At 36.1% G+C, this 17,165-nt stretch overlaps 9 protein-coding genes across 9 annotated transcripts; 5 read left to right on the top strand and 4 right to left on the bottom strand.

Moving 5' to 3' along the window:
* Positions 1 to 142: 142 nt before the first annotated feature.
* On the bottom strand, positions 143 to 2,134 carry LMO1 (Lmo1p; the record flags this gene model as incomplete). The annotated part of the gene is made up of 1 exon (XM_018134286.1): positions 143 to 2,134. The coding sequence occupies one exon, from the start codon at positions 2,132 to 2,134 to the stop codon at positions 143 to 145; it is 1,992 nt and encodes a 663-aa protein (XP_017989775.1).
* Positions 2,135 to 2,705: 571 nt separating this feature from the next.
* Positions 2,706 to 4,124, top strand: MMM1 (ERMES complex subunit MMM1; the record flags this gene model as incomplete). The annotated part of the gene is made up of 1 exon (XM_018134285.1): positions 2,706 to 4,124. The coding sequence occupies one exon, from the start codon at positions 2,706 to 2,708 to the stop codon at positions 4,122 to 4,124; it is 1,419 nt and encodes a 472-aa protein (XP_017989774.1).
* A 27-nt stretch (positions 4,125 to 4,151) lies between these two features.
* On the bottom strand, positions 4,152 to 7,019 carry SPO75 (Spo75p; the record flags this gene model as incomplete). The annotated part of the gene is made up of 1 exon (XM_018134284.1): positions 4,152 to 7,019. One exon carries the CDS (start codon positions 7,017 to 7,019, stop codon positions 4,152 to 4,154), a length of 2,868 nt encoding a protein of 955 aa, XP_017989773.1.
* A 240-nt stretch (positions 7,020 to 7,259) lies between these two features.
* COX16 (Cox16p) lies at positions 7,260 to 7,625 on the top strand (the record flags this gene model as incomplete). Its single annotated transcript, XM_018134283.1, has 1 exon — positions 7,260 to 7,625. One exon carries the CDS (start codon positions 7,260 to 7,262, stop codon positions 7,623 to 7,625), a length of 366 nt encoding a protein of 121 aa, XP_017989772.1.
* Positions 7,626 to 7,927: 302 nt separating this feature from the next.
* On the top strand, positions 7,928 to 9,829 carry ORC3 (origin recognition complex subunit 3; the record flags this gene model as incomplete). Its single annotated transcript, XM_018134282.1, has 1 exon — positions 7,928 to 9,829. The coding sequence occupies one exon, from the start codon at positions 7,928 to 7,930 to the stop codon at positions 9,827 to 9,829; it is 1,902 nt and encodes a 633-aa protein (XP_017989771.1).
* A 63-nt stretch (positions 9,830 to 9,892) lies between these two features.
* Positions 9,893 to 11,299, bottom strand: OST1 (dolichyl-diphosphooligosaccharide--protein glycotransferase subunit OST1; the record flags this gene model as incomplete). Its single annotated transcript, XM_018134281.1, has 1 exon — positions 9,893 to 11,299. One exon carries the CDS (start codon positions 11,297 to 11,299, stop codon positions 9,893 to 9,895), a length of 1,407 nt encoding a protein of 468 aa, XP_017989770.1.
* Positions 11,300 to 11,531: 232 nt separating this feature from the next.
* On the bottom strand, positions 11,532 to 14,477 carry SFI1 (Sfi1p; the record flags this gene model as incomplete). The annotated part of the gene is made up of 1 exon (XM_018134280.1): positions 11,532 to 14,477. One exon carries the CDS (start codon positions 14,475 to 14,477, stop codon positions 11,532 to 11,534), a length of 2,946 nt encoding a protein of 981 aa, XP_017989769.1.
* Positions 14,478 to 14,732: 255 nt separating this feature from the next.
* On the top strand, positions 14,733 to 15,439 carry PRE3 (proteasome core particle subunit beta 1; the record flags this gene model as incomplete). Its single annotated transcript, XM_018134279.1, has 2 exons — positions 14,733 to 14,797; positions 14,857 to 15,439. 2 exons carry the CDS (start codon positions 14,733 to 14,735, stop codon positions 15,437 to 15,439), a joined length of 648 nt encoding a protein of 215 aa, XP_017989768.1.
* A 177-nt stretch (positions 15,440 to 15,616) lies between these two features.
* RTT109 (H3 histone acetyltransferase RTT109) lies at positions 15,617 to 16,954 on the top strand (the record flags this gene model as incomplete). The annotated part of the gene is made up of 1 exon (XM_018134278.1): positions 15,617 to 16,954. One exon carries the CDS (start codon positions 15,617 to 15,619, stop codon positions 16,952 to 16,954), a length of 1,338 nt encoding a protein of 445 aa, XP_017989767.1.
* Between the last annotated feature and the right edge of the window lie 211 nt (positions 16,955 to 17,165).

The raw sequence follows: 17,165 nt of genomic DNA, 5'->3' as shown, positions 1-17,165 counted from the left end.
AATCTACTTGTAGCATTTGTACATTAATTAAAGGACAATGTAGTCTAATAAATTAACTCATAAATGAATTATATTATTTTATGGCATATTTCGAACAAACACTAAACTACCAATCTAAACTATGTACTAGCATCGTATTTTATTAATCGTAGAAAAAGTCTTCAGTCAGAATGCTTAATGCGTCTAAATCGTAATACTCATCATCATCATCAGTATATTCATCAAAGCCTTCCAAAAAGTTATAATGGCTTAATCCAACCATTTGGATATTCTTCCTAATATCTATTAATGTTTCGATCTGATTTTTTGTAGGCTTGGATACTTTATTCTGCCTCTGTGATGCAATTAGCTGTAAACCATCAAACCATATATATGAAGCCTCTTTATTATCAAGATAAAAGGTTAGAAGCAATTTTTCGTTTTTACCAACTAACTGTACCTCAGTATAAGAAGCATTACGGGACATATTAATTAACCTTTTATGTGGTTGGGTAATGTTTTTACCTACCAATTCCCTTGATCTATAATCAATTATACGCTTCAATGGGATTACAATAGTTGACAGTCCAAGTACGGCATCTCCATCGGGTGAGATAATTTTATTTTGCTCAACAGTGGGAGTTCTTTCAATTCTGTACTTGAATTCCCTCGCCAATAAATTATAGTGGTTATCTGAAAGCACTAGATAGAAAAATTTAGGATTCTTCGTACGGTAAGCAGCTACTGGATCATCTGCGTAAACCCATATACCAATTTGCAGTTGAAATACTCTTTGCTGTTTGACATATTCTTCAACTTGTTTGGAAAGAACGTTGTTGAACTGAGCACCTTGCTTGTTCCATCTTTGATGTTGCTTACCTTTCAGCAGCTGTACCTGGAATTTTCTAAGCTTTTCATAAGAAAATGAGTTGATTAATTCCAATGTCCTGTCCAGAACAGGAGATTCTTGGCCGCCTTTATTTATTTCCTTGTCGACTTTATCGAACAAAGTATTTACCAATTGCAATAAGGATTCTAGGTCTGTAGAAGCTTTAGCATGCGATTCAATCCAAAATGAAAGTAGCCTATTCACCAAAGCGAATGTAACTGCCTCTCTGTTCAATAATATTTGAAAAATATAGTTTGGTGTTTTGGCACCATTATATTTCGAAGTACAGTACTCAAAAACCACTTTAGTGATGCCAATACTTCCGCTAAACAATGGAAATGGCTGTTCTTCAAACATCAGCTGTTCCGTTATCTTCTTCTTCAAGGATAAATTATCATCTTTGAGTATTGCATTCAAATCTATTATCTCCAAGATACTGAAACAGGAGGGATCCTTGAATTCATTGTTTATTTTAAGGAATAATTCTTTAACAGATTTGTTGAGGTAAAAGATTTTCTCAATACTGCGCTCTAGTTGTTTAGCTAAATGGGTAGTATTTGTAGAAACCTTAGTACTGGACATAAACGTTAACATAGACTTGAATGGACTGAAAAACATATGTATTATAGCATCACGTGACCTAGCTTCAGTGGATTCATCCAAGTAATATGCCACTGCAGCTAGTATCCTCCCTTTCTTCAACGCTGTATAAACTTCTGCAACTACTGGTGCTGCATCATCTGGTGATAGTTTAGCAAATTTATTCAAACAAGCAATATAATTTCCGAGAATGCTGATAATATCATTTTTTGATTGAGAAGGCTCTTCTGCAGCCATTAATTCCCCCGCAAGAACCGTTAAAATATCGTAGTTTCCATGCATTCCAATAGAGAATGCACTCAAAGCTTCAAGTAACTTGCTACCTTTAGCCTCTAATAGTAAATTTTCAGTTATTCGTAACACCGATAGTGCTGAGCAAAGCAAGCTATTACTGTAGGCATACTTGTTCATCAAACTGTAAAAATTCGACCAAAAAGAGCGTTTGACAATTAATAAATTTATCAATTGTTGTTCATCACAGTTCTTAAACACCAAGTTTACCATAGTCAAGGTGTTGGCCTGCGGTGAGCTCGGATTCGCATTATTCACTTTCAATGCTTTCAAAACTTCATCAATCCGAAGTCTAGAAGAATTTGGATTTAATCTTAGACAACCAGGGTCAAGTGACTTATCTTCCCGCTTTTGTTTTACAGGTGACCTTATCATTATTTATTACAGTGTTATTTGACCTTATTTGAATATTTTAATTCGTTAGTGAATTTTAGTATGTTTTAATAATGCGGATTAAATGTGTAATTGTTATATCTGCTTTAAAGGGGGGTTCGGATCTTAACAAACGCAATTCGAAGTCAGTTCAATATTTATACCATGTGTTATAATAACAACAGAAAGAATATTAACAAAGATTCATGCAATGAATATTCTTAAACACAAAAATTGTACCTCAAAGATTCAATAACTTGCGTAACGTCCGTCAGCTTCGCAATGTATCCAATGTACTAATTTCTTGTCGAAAAGCCGACAAACCTATTTTATGGGTCAATTGACCCAATATTTGTTCAATTTTCATTCGATTGGGTTGTTCAGCGACTGTAGAAGCACTGCTGTCAGTAACAGCATGTTGATTAGCTAATTATAGCTACAATTTTGTTCGACTGTAGTATAACCGGGTAATAGTTATTTTTGAAAAGATCCTTCTTTACATAATTCCAGAGGAATATAAACAGACCATAAGAGGTGTAAAACTATAAGAAGGATAAGGTCATTACTAAATGAAATGGACACTTTAATTAAAAGTGCGGGGCATGTAACCTCGTTAAATTATACGTGGGATGCGAAGGATATATATGGCGGGAGTTATGAAAACGTCACAGGAAATGATACTACAAATTTAGGCGCTAGATATAACATTACTGATCAACTACGCTTATTAGATGAACATATACGTCAGTATTTGCCAGAAAATCTGCAGAAAGTGCTTTTGGAAAGAATTGAGAGTAGTATTCGCAGCGAAATTGATAAAACAGACTTAATGACATCCGCTAGTGAAAGTACTACTCCGAAAACTCAGATTACATTATCGGTGTTTGACAATAGTTATCCTACAGTTGCTACTTTAATGCCCTCGTCATTCTCTTCCTGGTCTTTTGCACAAGGACTAATTGTAGGACAACTGAGTGTTATAGTGGTGCTATTTCTCTTCGTCAAGTTCTTCTTTTTCGGTGAAGGGTCCTCTAAACACGCTATTGAAAACTCTTCAACGGACTCCAATTCACCAATTGGGAGCTCATCTAGTTTCATGGCACCGCCGTTATTATCAGCTACAACCAGTCGGTTATTCTCTACATTAATTAAACGAGGCGGAAAGGACGGATCATCTATTGTGGAAGATAAAGAAAATGAGCGTACGAGACAAATAAACAGTATTTTAGAAAAAACTTACTACGATGTGGAAACACATGCGCCAGAGTCTCTGGACTGGTTTAATGTTTTAATTGCACAAACTATTCAACAATTCCGTGAGGAAGCATTGCTAAAAGACAATATTATACATTCGCTTGATGATTTTATTGCCAGAAAATCAAGCGAGCTTCCGAATTACCTTGATTGTATTAAAATAACAGAATTGGATATTGGCGATGATTTCCCTATCTTTTCGAATTGTCGAATTCAATACTCCCCTAATTTAAATAAACGCAGACTGGAAGCCAAAATTGATATTGACTTACGGGATCGTTTTGCACTAGGTATCGAGACAAAGCTTCTCTTTAATTATCCTAAACCATTAGCAGCCTCACTTCCCGTGCAGCTTACTGTTTCAATGGTGAGGTTTCAAGCTTGCCTTACAGTTTCGCTCACAACGGCCGAAGAATTTGTTTCTACAATGACCGATACATCAGAAAATCCCAATGAAGCAGAACATGGGCATTATCTTGTGTTCTCTTTTTCCCCAGACTATAAAATGGAGTACGACATCAAAACTCTAATTGGAGCCAGATCGAAATTAGAAAATATTCCGAAAATAAGCAGTCTAGTTGAGTATCAAATAAGGAAATGGTTTATGGATAGGTGTGTAGAACCAAGATTTCAATTTGTCAAACTTCCTAGTATGTGGCCACGGAGTAAAAATACAAGAGAAGAAAAAACAGCACAGGAGGAAGAACTATCGAAGGCATCCGGTAATGGTAAAAATTAAGTATTTCCGATGTATATATTTACACATTTATGGAGGGTTACCGCTTACGACTAAGTTTCCATATTCATCGAGATTGCAACCAAGCTGGCTACATTCAATGTCATATTTTTGTTCCAACAACATTTGTACCGAATTGGATGCACCACGTTCGTCACTAGGGATCCATACGCTATTACTAGTGCGTTCAAGGCTGGGAATATGAAAATTGTAAGGTGTCAGCTGAATGGATTCCATGGCGCTTTGCGCTGGAATATGATTGATATGATATTTATAGTTACTCCATATTTGCAAATGGGCGCTAATGGTGAAGATTATTACAATTATCATACCGAGAGAAAGTCTGTAACGATTGGAGATTGTGAACAAACCAATCAAACAAATTTCCATAAAATAAATTCCAGCATACAATTGCATTAAAGCCATTGGATAATATTTCCCAAATGTTTCAGACTTGTTTACCGGGTTATATTGATATTTTATTGAGTATTTGAACGAAAACATGACTAGACCAAAAGAAAAGCTTGAAAATAGCAATATGATTGGCGATATAACACAATAGATGATTCCAATACATGCTAGAACGGAAAACATTGGATACACAGAACCCCATTGATAATGCTGGATATTAACATTTCTCTCGAAAACACCACGAGGAGTGAAAGTCTTCCATCTGTAGTAGAACAATTCAAACAGTAAACTTTTAATTTGCATAAAGTTACCACCGAAATATGACATTCCTCTGATGAGGATAAAAGAGCAGAAAAAGTTTGAACTCTTAGGTAAGTTGGTGCCAAGTAAATCCGGGATACTGACGGGATTGTTGACTAACTTCTCGACAATTACTGAAATTCCAGAAGAGATAGTGACCACTAAGAATATATGAACAAATAAGAAGGCGAAGAACCATTTTTGTACATCTAACTCAGTGGCGGAACCAGATCGACAGCACTTGAGCCATCCAAACCATCTAAAAAGGAAAGGCACACATTCAGTTAAAAAGATCAAAGTCATAACTGGAACAATACTTGCAAGGGATTTATCAAAAATAGAGGACGTATTGCCACTCCGACTAGGGAGAGGTACTAACTTTGCCAAGAAAGGTATTTGTGATATTAAACCAACGAAAGCCACCGGAATAACCCACCCGACTATTACCATGACACTAAGGAAGTTTGATGCAGCAACTCGAAACATTAGGAGGACCCTATTGGTAACGGTTATATTTTTCCAATGTATATCTTCTGGACTGATACCCAATATTTTCTCCTTCATGGAGTTCGTGCCGTCAGATAATAATAACTGATCAAAAAAATGTGCAATCAATGCATTTTTAAACACCACAACAGCTTGTTTAGACTTCAATGCAGGCTTTCCATCTGGGGATGACATTCTCTCTTGCTCAGCATGGTAGACAGTTAGCTCTTTTTGACCTTTCTGGGCCCGATTATACTGTCCTATGATGGACTGTAACCGTTGTAACTTTTTATCTATATGGTATGCTTCATCATAAATTATCATCGGTAGTGAAAAATCTAACTGTGCGATTTTTATTCTCCACCATTTAACGCGCATTCCAAATATAAAATCCAACATTATAAATGACTTAAGATGATATTTGAACTTGGCAATTCCAAAGCGAAAACCATGCCTATCAGCTCGACGACCTGACATTTTTGACTTATAATCCGCCGTAATTTTAAGGTCATATAGTGCTTCTTCTAACGCGGTTGCACGAGCTTCCCGCCATGACGAACTACTGTCTGAACTTGTTACTGCTACCGGTAGGATGTTGTCTTTATCCATGAAAGATACCAGGTCTGGACAAGACTTCATATAGAAGCGCTTTTTGATGATATCGTAACAAACACCTTCTATTTCCCTCAATAGCTTTGCTTCTTGTGTATTCTTATCCTTTAAATCTCTATACTCTTTCGGGATGAAAACAATCTGATATACGGAGTCTGGGATCATGGAATGAAAGAATTGCACTAGCCTATTCTCAGTTGACATCAATTTGTCAGGAATATTATTGAGGTACATTGCACATTGTTGCTTTTGAGCAGTGGGATCTTCTCCTAGGATTGCTTTATTCCTTTCAGTGATAAAATAATCTAGCTCTGTGATTAAGGTTGCATGGAACCATACTACTGCGAAAATTCCGAGTATAAAATGAAATATTAATCTCGAGAAATGTCTTGGTGATATGTTTGACATAGATATTTCGTCTAATCCGGTGGCCTTTAATGAGAATTGTGTTAGCAATTTATCACTTTCGAAATTCTGCCGCTGGTTTCCCAATGCCGCTCGGGAATTCATGAAGTCCAGTACCTTATATCCTGATGTATAATGGATTGGGATCAAAACCGGTATAGTTACCAGAGAAAGTATTAAAAAATAAATACACAATACTTTCAAATACCTTAGAAAGAAAAACGAATCGAGTCCATATTTCTTATAGGATTCAATTGGTAAATGCCAGGTTGCACGGATCCACCCAAAAACTCCAGTTTTAGTTTCCCTTGAATCTAATATTGGGCTAGCTGCATGTTCTAGTAAATATACGTTAGGTTGGTATATCCGGGGAAGTCGTGTTCTAAGACATGAGAACAATAGTGTCTGACACACGCAGTATATAAAAGAAATCAACACACCTGATAGAAAAGTCTCTAAATTTATCCCATAATCTCGTTGGGCTGATCCTGTTCTTGTGCTATTAAGGAAGCTGGAATATATTTGTGCAGTGTAATTATATGGGTTCCTATATGGATTGTGCACACCATCGGGATAGAATTTCAACATAAGCAAAGCGGTATTGTCACTGAGATCCACATAGCTATAGATGAACTTCGATAAATATTGGAAATATTCATTTTCAGATGCAGTAGATACATTCATTATACGCCTAACGCTTTTATTTCATAGTGAGAATGCATAAATAGTAATTACCATATAACTCTGTCATTTTAACCTTTTGTGACGTCGGTTTGGCGAACCGTACTATGAGATACACCTGATCATAAATTATGAAAAAACAAAATCCTGTGAAATACGTTTTAAGCGCGAGTTATATTTTAACTATGTAACAGTTGATTATCATATTTATGAAGCGTTCAAGTCGGCTCTTCACTAATTATCATGACTTTTGCAGCAAAGAAGTTTAGAAGTAAGAAAGAGGAGCTTTTATTCCAGAAATCCCTTGCAGGCAGATACAAAAGTCTAATAGCCAAAAATCCATTCCTGTATTATGGTTTACCATTTTGCCTAATAATGGGCTTAGGATCATATTGGCTTTCTAATTTCACAGCAATGAGATATGAGCGCCGTGACAAGAAGGTCCAAGCGATGAATGAAGAAGAAGTAGTGAAATTGAAGACAAACCGAAGGACAGTCGATATCAAGGAGGAATATTATAAACTGCAAGGTTTGGCGGAACAAGATTGGGAACCTATTAGAGTTCCAAGGTTTAAAGGTGAATCAGAAAATGTGTGGGATGTTAAATAACCTGGGTTGAATTAACCTTACGGCGATATCTACCCGTTTGGGGATGAATGATTTACGAATAAAGGTACTTAATTCTTAAGCAACTGTTATATAGTCAACAAGTAATTTAATTAAAAAAGTTTAAAAGTATTTACCACGAAATTTACCAATAATAAATTCTTACTCTAATGATCTATTTGTTCATCTTGGGTATTCATGCAAAACTAGTCATTTGTCAAATTTGTTAAAACTGGATAAATTTCAATCAATTACACCATCCAACGATGAGGAACTCAGCTAATTATACTACATAAAATCCTAAAATGAATGCAACTGATTTCACGAATACGCAAAAGACACATTACACCGTATATCCAAAAGTTAAGCGAAGAAAGCTTGAATCGTCTTCAAGTATTCCTTTTGTAAAGCTTTTTGATGGTGAAGAGCCTGAAAACATTGTGTTCCAGCGATGGGAGCTATACCATCAACTATATAACCAATTTCATCTAGAAGTGGATAAGATATTAGATGAAATTGAGACAGATGTTTACGGTAATATACCAACTGCTATTACGAAAGCCTTGGAACTAACTAAGGGAAAACATTTTAGCAGCTTATGTTTATTGGGTGCTGATGGATCAACCAAAGTCGAAGCACCGAATGATAGCAGCAATTATATGAATATATTGGTAGATCTTACGCCAAAAGAGTCTCCGAATCTAAGGATGATTCTGAGACGATCTATGTTTAAGTTGCATTCTTCGGCAGAAGCCAAAATGTTGGATGGAAGTAAAGATGAAGCATTAGATATTGATGAATTCCATAGCGATAAGGAACTTGAACCTAACGATGCAGTCGAAGTTGATGGTATATTATATGACCTATCTATGATAGAGGCTTTCTACAAGAGATATAATAAAAAGCTGAATTTAATTATAAACTTTAGAGATGTGGACTCATTTTACTTTCAAGTTCTAGAGGATTTCATTTGGTTATTGAAATCTACATTAGAAAATGAAGAGGTGAATGTTTGCTTTGTATTTAACATCAATACTAATATCTCCAATTTTGAAAAGAACTTAAAGCAACGTACCGTACGGTTGCTAAAAAAGAACTTCCATACAATCGACTTATCGCATAATAAAGGTCATAGATATGAAAATCGCGTCTTCCAGAGTTTTTTAAACACTGTGGATGGCAAATTAAACCTGTCTCCTAGATTTGTGAAGTTTATTCTGGATAAAATGAGTAATAAGTCGAGCCAAAACATACAACTACTTATTAAGATTTTGGATTATTCGCTGATGTCTTACTTTTACCAGAATCCGTATTCAATATTTATTGATTTGACAAATATGCACCATTTTGACGATAAATATGTTCGAAGCTTAATCAAATGTAATACTTTTATGACATTTATTGAAGGAATGATTAGGGAGCATGCTCCTTCCTCTGACATTCTTTCATTGCTTGAGAATAGAAATAAAGCTTTAGAGGAGTTTTTTGCGGAATTTTTGGTAAGAGATAATCCGGTAAACAGACATTTGAATTTTGCAGTAGACTTGCTTGAGAATAGATTGGGTATATCTGATTTCGATGTGGTAGAATTATACTATCATTTACTAATAGGAAAGCTTGATGAATTCTTAGAAAAATGGCCTCAATGTCAGCAATGCAAAGAGGAATTAAAATTTGAGCCAATTGCAATAGTATTCCAAGAGCTTTTTACCCTAGATAATAATAATGGACTTTTAACTCAGGCATTATTTCCTTTTCTTCGTTCTAATATGGAGGATAATCTACTAAACTGTGAACGTATGTTCCCACCATCATTGGACATTACTGATGGAGTGAAAAAGGTTGAGCTAGAGTTAAATAAGTTGCTTGACGTACCAATTTGTCATCTTTTCAAATTATACAGAGAGGCCAATGCAGTCATTAACGTGTATGATTTTTTTACAGCTTTTAAGGAATCGCTCCCACAGGAAAAAATTGTTAATACCTTAAGGCAAGGTATTAAATCTGGGGAATTACATTTTCCAGAGGAAAGCAAGAATAAGCTTCTTAGTGGCATATTAAAATTGTCTGATTCCGAAGCGTTTGATAAAATTGCATTATTCTGGTTTATTCAGTCGGTTTCCGAATGTCAGTACATCGGGATATTTAGAACACATCAGTACAAATCTTATGAAGCTATTGAAAAAATCATATGGAGAGGTATATGACATGAATGAACCCAATGATGAGTATTTATTTCTATAGTAATTTAACTGTGCATGATAAAGACATCATGGTTCAATACTTAAATTTATCTGCTTCAAAAGGAAGTAAGCCATTAGGGCGCAGAATATATAAAGGGAAATTGACAACGGCTTCATATACAAGTTAGTCTTTGAGTATTTGTATTTCACAAATAAGCTTTCATCTCTGGCATTATCAATTAAATTTTTAAAGCCAATTACAACTTTAGAGCGTCCGGCATTTAGGTCAAGGTAAGACTTTTCATATTTGTAAAGCTTATACTTAATGGGTACCGGTGACTCCACTGACACTATACTTGCACCTTCTGGGAGATAAAATGATAGTTTAACGTTGTCATAAAAAATATCATTCGGGCCATTTAGCAAAGGAACACGCAAAATATGTTCCTCTTCCCCGGGACTATGCAGAAATTGAGATAATTCGTTTGTCCACCCGACTGTGAAATTGTAGAACCAGCCACCAAATAGAGGATATCTTGGTCTCAAATATAAACGATTTGAGAATACCTTGAAAGTGGAAACCATACCTACCAAATCGGTAAAATAATGACCTGAGGATTCATTGGGCAAAACCATTTCAAATCCTAGCAAATGAGTACCCTGCTTACGAGTATATTCCCCATTCATGAACTCGGCCCTAGAAAAACCACCCTTCAATTTTGCAGCATCATTCGTAACCTCATAATACTCCTCGAATTGAATTGTATTTGCCCAATGAGAAAGCCAGATATCTCTATTCAAGTTCACTACCCTTGTTAAAGGAAGATTGTGCTTATAGACAAGTGAAAGACTCGATGGAGTTAGCTCCTTAGTATTCTTAATTGGACCTATCTGCAACTTATTACTTCCCTGTTTTTTAACGCTAACATCTGGTCGAGCATTGAGAACAGTATACTCATCACTTCCCAGAAATTCTAGTCTGTAGTCAACAGTTGGGTAAAGCGAATATGGAAGGATAGAAGTGTTCAAATGTAGCATTTGTATGGTATCTATGGAAATATGTTCAGGGTAGGGAGTTAAGGACGATCCCGCATTGTATGCGAAAACAACTTCTAGATCAATAGTATTATTTGGTTCAATTGGAGAAGCCAATTTAAGTACACCGCAGGATACCGGGACACCGCCTTGCTCAACTTTCTGTGTATACAGGGAACTCTCAATGAATGCATTCTTATCCGGCATTCTAGCAGAAAATACTGAAATCCTGTCAAAAACTGAGTCAGGAAGACCAAAGTAGTATATACTTTCGGGGTAGGATCCGACATTTTTAATTGTCAGTGATACTGTTTCAATTGGATAGGATCTCATAAGATTAACAACCCTTGTAAATGCAACGTTTTCCCAAGTTCCAGCCGCTTTGGTCTGCAATGTAGCGCCAAATGCAAACCGCGCAAATAGGAATACAAAGACTCCAAGCAATTGAGGTAGCAGCATCTTTAGCACGGCAAGTTTAATAGCAACACTGTGTGCTAGATGTGTATATTCTTTCGCCTAATTTGTTGTTGTTCATGGCGTGTCCAAAATTCACGCATAAAATTATATATCATGCCTTACGGAATACATCCATTACCGCATTAGGCTTCCTAATAGAATCGATAAATTGTATGTAGAATATTATACAACACTTCGCAGCTCCTAAAATCTACTCAATTATTTTCCTAATTCCTTAGTCCATCTGTATAATCCGGTTTTTAATCTTAGTAGGGGACTCATCTAAAACATATGTGTCATCTGAGATTGTAGATCTATCGATAGTAAATGATGAACGACGACTGGTAGAATCAGGAAATGAGAATGGATCTAACTCGGGAACCCTGGAAAAATCAATACGTTTCGTGCTTGATTTTTTGAATCCCCTTTCAAGTTGCAGTTTCGGAAGATCTGGTGAATTCGACATTGTTCCCTTCAGTGGCTCTGCAACCTCATTTTCAGATAATTTCTTTCTAGACGAATCTAAAACTGTTGATGACTTTATCGGGCTCGGTATTGCACGACGTGCCCCTTTGTATCTATCCTTTATCTTCTGCATTTTATTCTTCTTTACACGAGCTGATCCTGGAATCACAACTTTAGTATCTATCTTTAATGGAGTCATGAAATTGGGCGAAATATCGTTATCTACTCTATAATAACGATCAGAGCTGAGCTCCGACATCAGTTCTGTCTTATCCTTCCATAATGTTATAATGTAACGCAGTAATGCACGATTCCAACGATTTCTAAACATTTCACCTGTCTCTTCGTTCCGCCTAAATTTGAGAGTCTTCATATTCCACTTGCTTAGGCATTGAACAATCAAATTAACATCTTTTTCCTCTTTATATTGTTGCACTAGGCTTACTAGTGTTTCGATTTTATCTACTCTTTCGGACCATGACATGAACGTGCTTAATAAAATCATCGAAGTTTTCAAACTATCCGCCTGCTTTTCCCATTGTTTGTGCATTTCTAACTTATCAATTAACCGCGATATAAATAGCTTGCATGAATGCCGCCTGGAAACTTCATATGCAATAACCGTGCATTGCTGGGAATAAAAATCCAGCCGAGATAACCAAATGGACATATACCCTCTTAAAACAGTCTCGTCACTTTCTTGGCGAAAAGAATCAAGCATAACTTCAAGCTTCAACTCTTTTTGCATTAATGTATTCCTGCGCCATAAATCCAGGTACTTCTTAAGGTTAATTACAGATGAGACGCTGTAAAAAAGAGATTCGCGATACTTCACAGTCTCTGTCTTCCTGATACCAGTTTTTAATTTATTTATTGCCCTTAATTTACACATTAGGTCCGATTTTTCATTTAACTCAATTATAGTAGTATACCTATTTTCCCATAACGAATAGAACTGCTTCACCAAACTTGAATCGTAAGATTTGGCAGTAACATATTTTAAATTATCGAAGGATAGGAATTTTCGTTTTAACTCATGTTCCCAATAACGATGAACAAGTTTCATAGAAAATGTCTTAACTTTCAATTCTTCTAGATATCGCGCCATCCAATGGTTAAAAGCAGAAATTTGGATATCATTATTGTAAGCCTTTTTATAATTTTGACACTTAGCCAATAGTAAGACCTGTCTCAGTGTTCGTCTTTGTATATTCCTTTTACAGGTGACATCTGCTTTATGCTTCAAATCACACATTAGTTTCCATTTTGATAAGATATTACGCTGAAGTGCATTGTTCTTTGTTGATACGGTCTGATATAATGTTACCCTTTCAGAAAAGCGGGCACACCAGATCTTCCTAAATATAAAGGCAATGAAGTTTGCGTCAATTGCAGCTTTAGCAAATGCCTCGCATTCCTTATATTGCAATTTTTGCCGCCATTTTTTGTATGCGTTCCTCTTAACATGAATATTTCCTTCCGCAATAAGCCTTTGAACATGTTTAATATGTTTTTTTAGTTTTGACCTCCATTTAATAATAATAGGACGTAATAGAAAGAACATAGCAACTTGACTGCTCAGTGATTCGAGTTTTTTAACATAAGAAGTCTTGTTTTTTAGTTTGTAAAGAACTGATTTTTGTGAGTATACCCTAAGTACAGCAATTGATGTCTTCTTCCTGTAATATAGGCGCCAAATGAGGATAGTATGTGAGAGTGACTTTTTAGCGTAAAACTCATCAGCTCTAGTTTGAAGCAATTTAATATGTTCAGTTTTAGCTTTTAACATTTCAACATAGTCAACTATATGAAAGTTATCTGCAAGCTTTTTCTTTGTCTGTTCTATGCCATATCTATCATACCAATAGTCAAAGTTCCGCGATATTATTCGGAAAGAATCAACACTTATAGCATCTGTAGCCCAATGATTGGTATATAGTTGATATTTTTCCGTCCACCTGTGTAGGTAGTTTTTGAGCACATATAACTGCCAAATAGATTCACATTTGGCTAAATTTGAGCTTATTTTCCATTTTAGTCTCCAGCTGATGAATGACTTTTTTAGTACAAGAGTTTCATGTTTATTCTCCATTAAAGCTAGCTTCATTGGCATATTTTCCGGTTTTAGTAAAAACGCTGTGACAATTGAGTCCATTAAAGATGACAGTTGGTAGGTATTTTCTAATTCATGCCTAATTGCTAGAATATATTTATCCTCGGAAGGTTCCAAGTCACTTTCTTCCAGTAGTTGAATATATCTTCTGAGAATCTTGAGAAAATCTGAAGAAAGCCCATGTCTTCGTAAAAATTTCCTAATCATATCAAATAACTGCTCTCTTTCAATGTGCTTAGCCCAGTCTAATTCAGAACTTTCCTCATAATTATTAAACTTTTGATGTCCAGCATCATCAAAGTCAAGCGCATGAGGTATATCTCCATATGGAACGTTTCCACTAGCAGGAATATAGTTATTGAGCCATGTATCTTCAGGCACTTTTTCTAAAATAGTTGGTTCAAAATATCGTCGATTTTCTGGAAGCTTTAAACCCCGCATCAATTCATTTATACTCTTATTAATTAATGATCCAGTTGAATGATATACATCTCTTCCTATAAGGTCATTAGTGGAAAAAGCGTCATCCTCTGATGTTGCTGAATATGATACATCTGGAAGTGCTGTTAGTTCACTTTCTAATGAGCGTGCACTATCATCCATTGTCTCTACTAGATAGACTAGAATAACACTGTATCGCGACACTTCAGTGTGCATTTAAGATTATATTGACATTGTTCCTCATCTTATCGTCGTCAAATCTATACGATACGACGATACGTTTCAAGTGATAGTGACGATTCAAAAAATAGAACCGCCCTTGAAATTATGATGGGTGGCAAATAATAGTTAGTGCACGCCGTCATAGATCTAACAACTGGAAATAGTGCTCACGGAAACAGAGTAAATTTTAACGAAATGAATAGCATTCAGGTTGATATCAACCACCTAAAAAAGGGTGAGGTTAGTTTGGGTACTTCCATGTATGTATCTTTAGCTATTAAAGCTTTTACTTGTATTCCATCAACTAACATTTTAACAGTATGGCGGTGACCTTTAAAGATGGTGTTATACTCGGTGCAGATTCAAGGACAACAACCGGGGCTTACATTTCTAATCGTGTGACTGACAAATTAACTCGTGTTCATGATAAGATTTGGTGTTGTAGATCGGGATCGGCGGCAGATACACAGGCTGTTGCAGATATTGTACAACATCATCTTGAGCTTTATTCCATGCAATATGGTGAACCTACAACGAATGTGGCAGCATCACTTTTCAGTACAATATGTTACGAGAACAAGGACGCCTTAAGTGCTGGTATTATTGTAGCTGGTTTTGATGAGAAAAACAAGGGTGAGGTTTACAGCGTAACAATTGGTGGATCTGTTCACAAGGCCCCATATGCAATTGCTGGATCTGGATCCGCCTTTATTTATGGTTATTGTGACAAGAACTACAAGCCTGATATGACTAAAGAAGATACAATTGAATTTATGAAGCATTCGCTCTCTCAAGCCATCAAGTGGGATGGCTCATCTGGTGGTGTTATCAGGCTGGTTGCTCTAACAAAAGACGGCATTGAGCGCCATATTTTCTACCCAGACGAATATGAAAACTTGTAAACTAGTAAGTAACTAATCCCCTCTGTATAATGAATGGCACCGTATAATGCGTAAATTTTTCTTGACTTCAAGAAATTATTACTTGCACACTAAACTGGAGGCTGTAACTATGGCACATTAACCTTTGACTAAGCTCTTCATATTAAAAAGAAGTTTTGTTCATGGAGAACTTTGAGAATGAGACTAGATACACTGCTCTCTAGGATTCTCTTGAAAGATCATAGCTTCCAATTGGTTCAACTACAAAGTCCGCCATGCGAATGCGACCACATAATCGCTGTGGATGAACTGAAAAAAGACCCAACTCAAGTAAAAACAGTCAAGTCAGAGCATTTTATTACCATTAGTTACAATGAAAAGGTGTTCTATGCGTTAGAAGTTATGGTGTATATAATTGTTGATAATGTGGACGCCAAAGCGGAAAGGTTTATATTCATCTCAAAAGCGGACACAAGCGGTTACTGCGATGTCAAGGTTAGTACAAGACTAATCACACGAGCAATTCTAGAATATCTCATCTCAATTGATCCTCTACACTACCTCGCGAAAGTGCAATTGCTAGATAAGGAGGATGTCAGTAACGAGGAAAGTCCTTCTGCTACTTCAAAAGATAAGCCAGAAAATCAAACTGACGTAGAGGTCGGTGCTGGATCGCATGTTGACCAAAAGATTAAAGAACCTACCTTTGTTTTTATTGACTGCCCATACCAGTTCATAACCAAAATATCTTTATTTACAAGGGCAGAAGCACAATATTTATTTCCGGATTCTGCTGACAGCCCAAATAAACATTTATTATCTGGGCAGAAATTATTACGTTGGTGGCTTTCTATTATAGATGACCTACTCAGTACAAACTTCGAATCTGATTCGATTGCAAGGTTACAAATTCCTGGTGAAGAGAAGAAAACTATCAACCTATACTTGAGAAATATGCAATTCAAAAATTGGCAAGTTGGCGATATATTCCATGATAGTGAAGATGAGTTAGCGATGTATCGTATACCCGTTTTCGAGGATGATCCCAAAGGTAGGTTTTTATCTGAATTAGAACAAGAGGGGAGAGTTGCCGCTGTAAAATTCTCAACGTTTTGGTTAGAAATTCAAGCACGCAGTGAGTTTAGGTTAGGTGCACTAGTTTCAGTTATTGGGGCACGTGGAAGGTATAAAGGTGTGTATACTAGACCGGAAGATGACGAGGTAGTTATTCTATCTACTATGAAGAAGTATTTCAGCAGGAAACATAAGATTACGAAAGAAGGCTACGATACAGTAGAAGGGGCAATAAAAGCACACAGAAACCTGAGAGATTTATTAAGAAAAAGAGACAACGCTGAAATGCTCCATGTTGACGGCTCGTCTGATTCTATCTATAACGCTAATACACCGGCTATAAGCTTAAACCCAGAAACTGAAAAAAATTCCAATGCTCATGCAGTGCAGAAAAGACCCCCTATTAACAACTTGAATGCATTTGTAGTAAGAAAGAAACCAAAAGCAACGAAGAATGCGTAGATTTTTAGGGTACTCAAATAAATTTCATGTAGATACTTATCATAATGTACGTAATTTGTTTTGGCGAATAGCAACTGTATTTGGTTTTCATCCTGTTTCCGGTTACTAGATGACCGTGAACATAACTACGGTAAGATAGTGCAAATTATAGGTATTTCGCTGCTTGTTTATTCTCATATTGTCTAAAACCTATCAGCATCTATAAAAGATT

This window comes from Eremothecium sinecaudum, chromosome VIII (genome assembly GCF_001548555.1).
Source record: "Eremothecium sinecaudum strain ATCC 58844 chromosome VIII, complete sequence".
Lineage (NCBI taxonomy): Eukaryota > Fungi > Ascomycota > Saccharomycetes > Saccharomycetales > Saccharomycetaceae > Eremothecium > Eremothecium sinecaudum.
The sequence above is the reverse complement of the archived record's forward strand: the minus strand, read 5'-3'. Positions and strand labels throughout refer to the sequence as shown.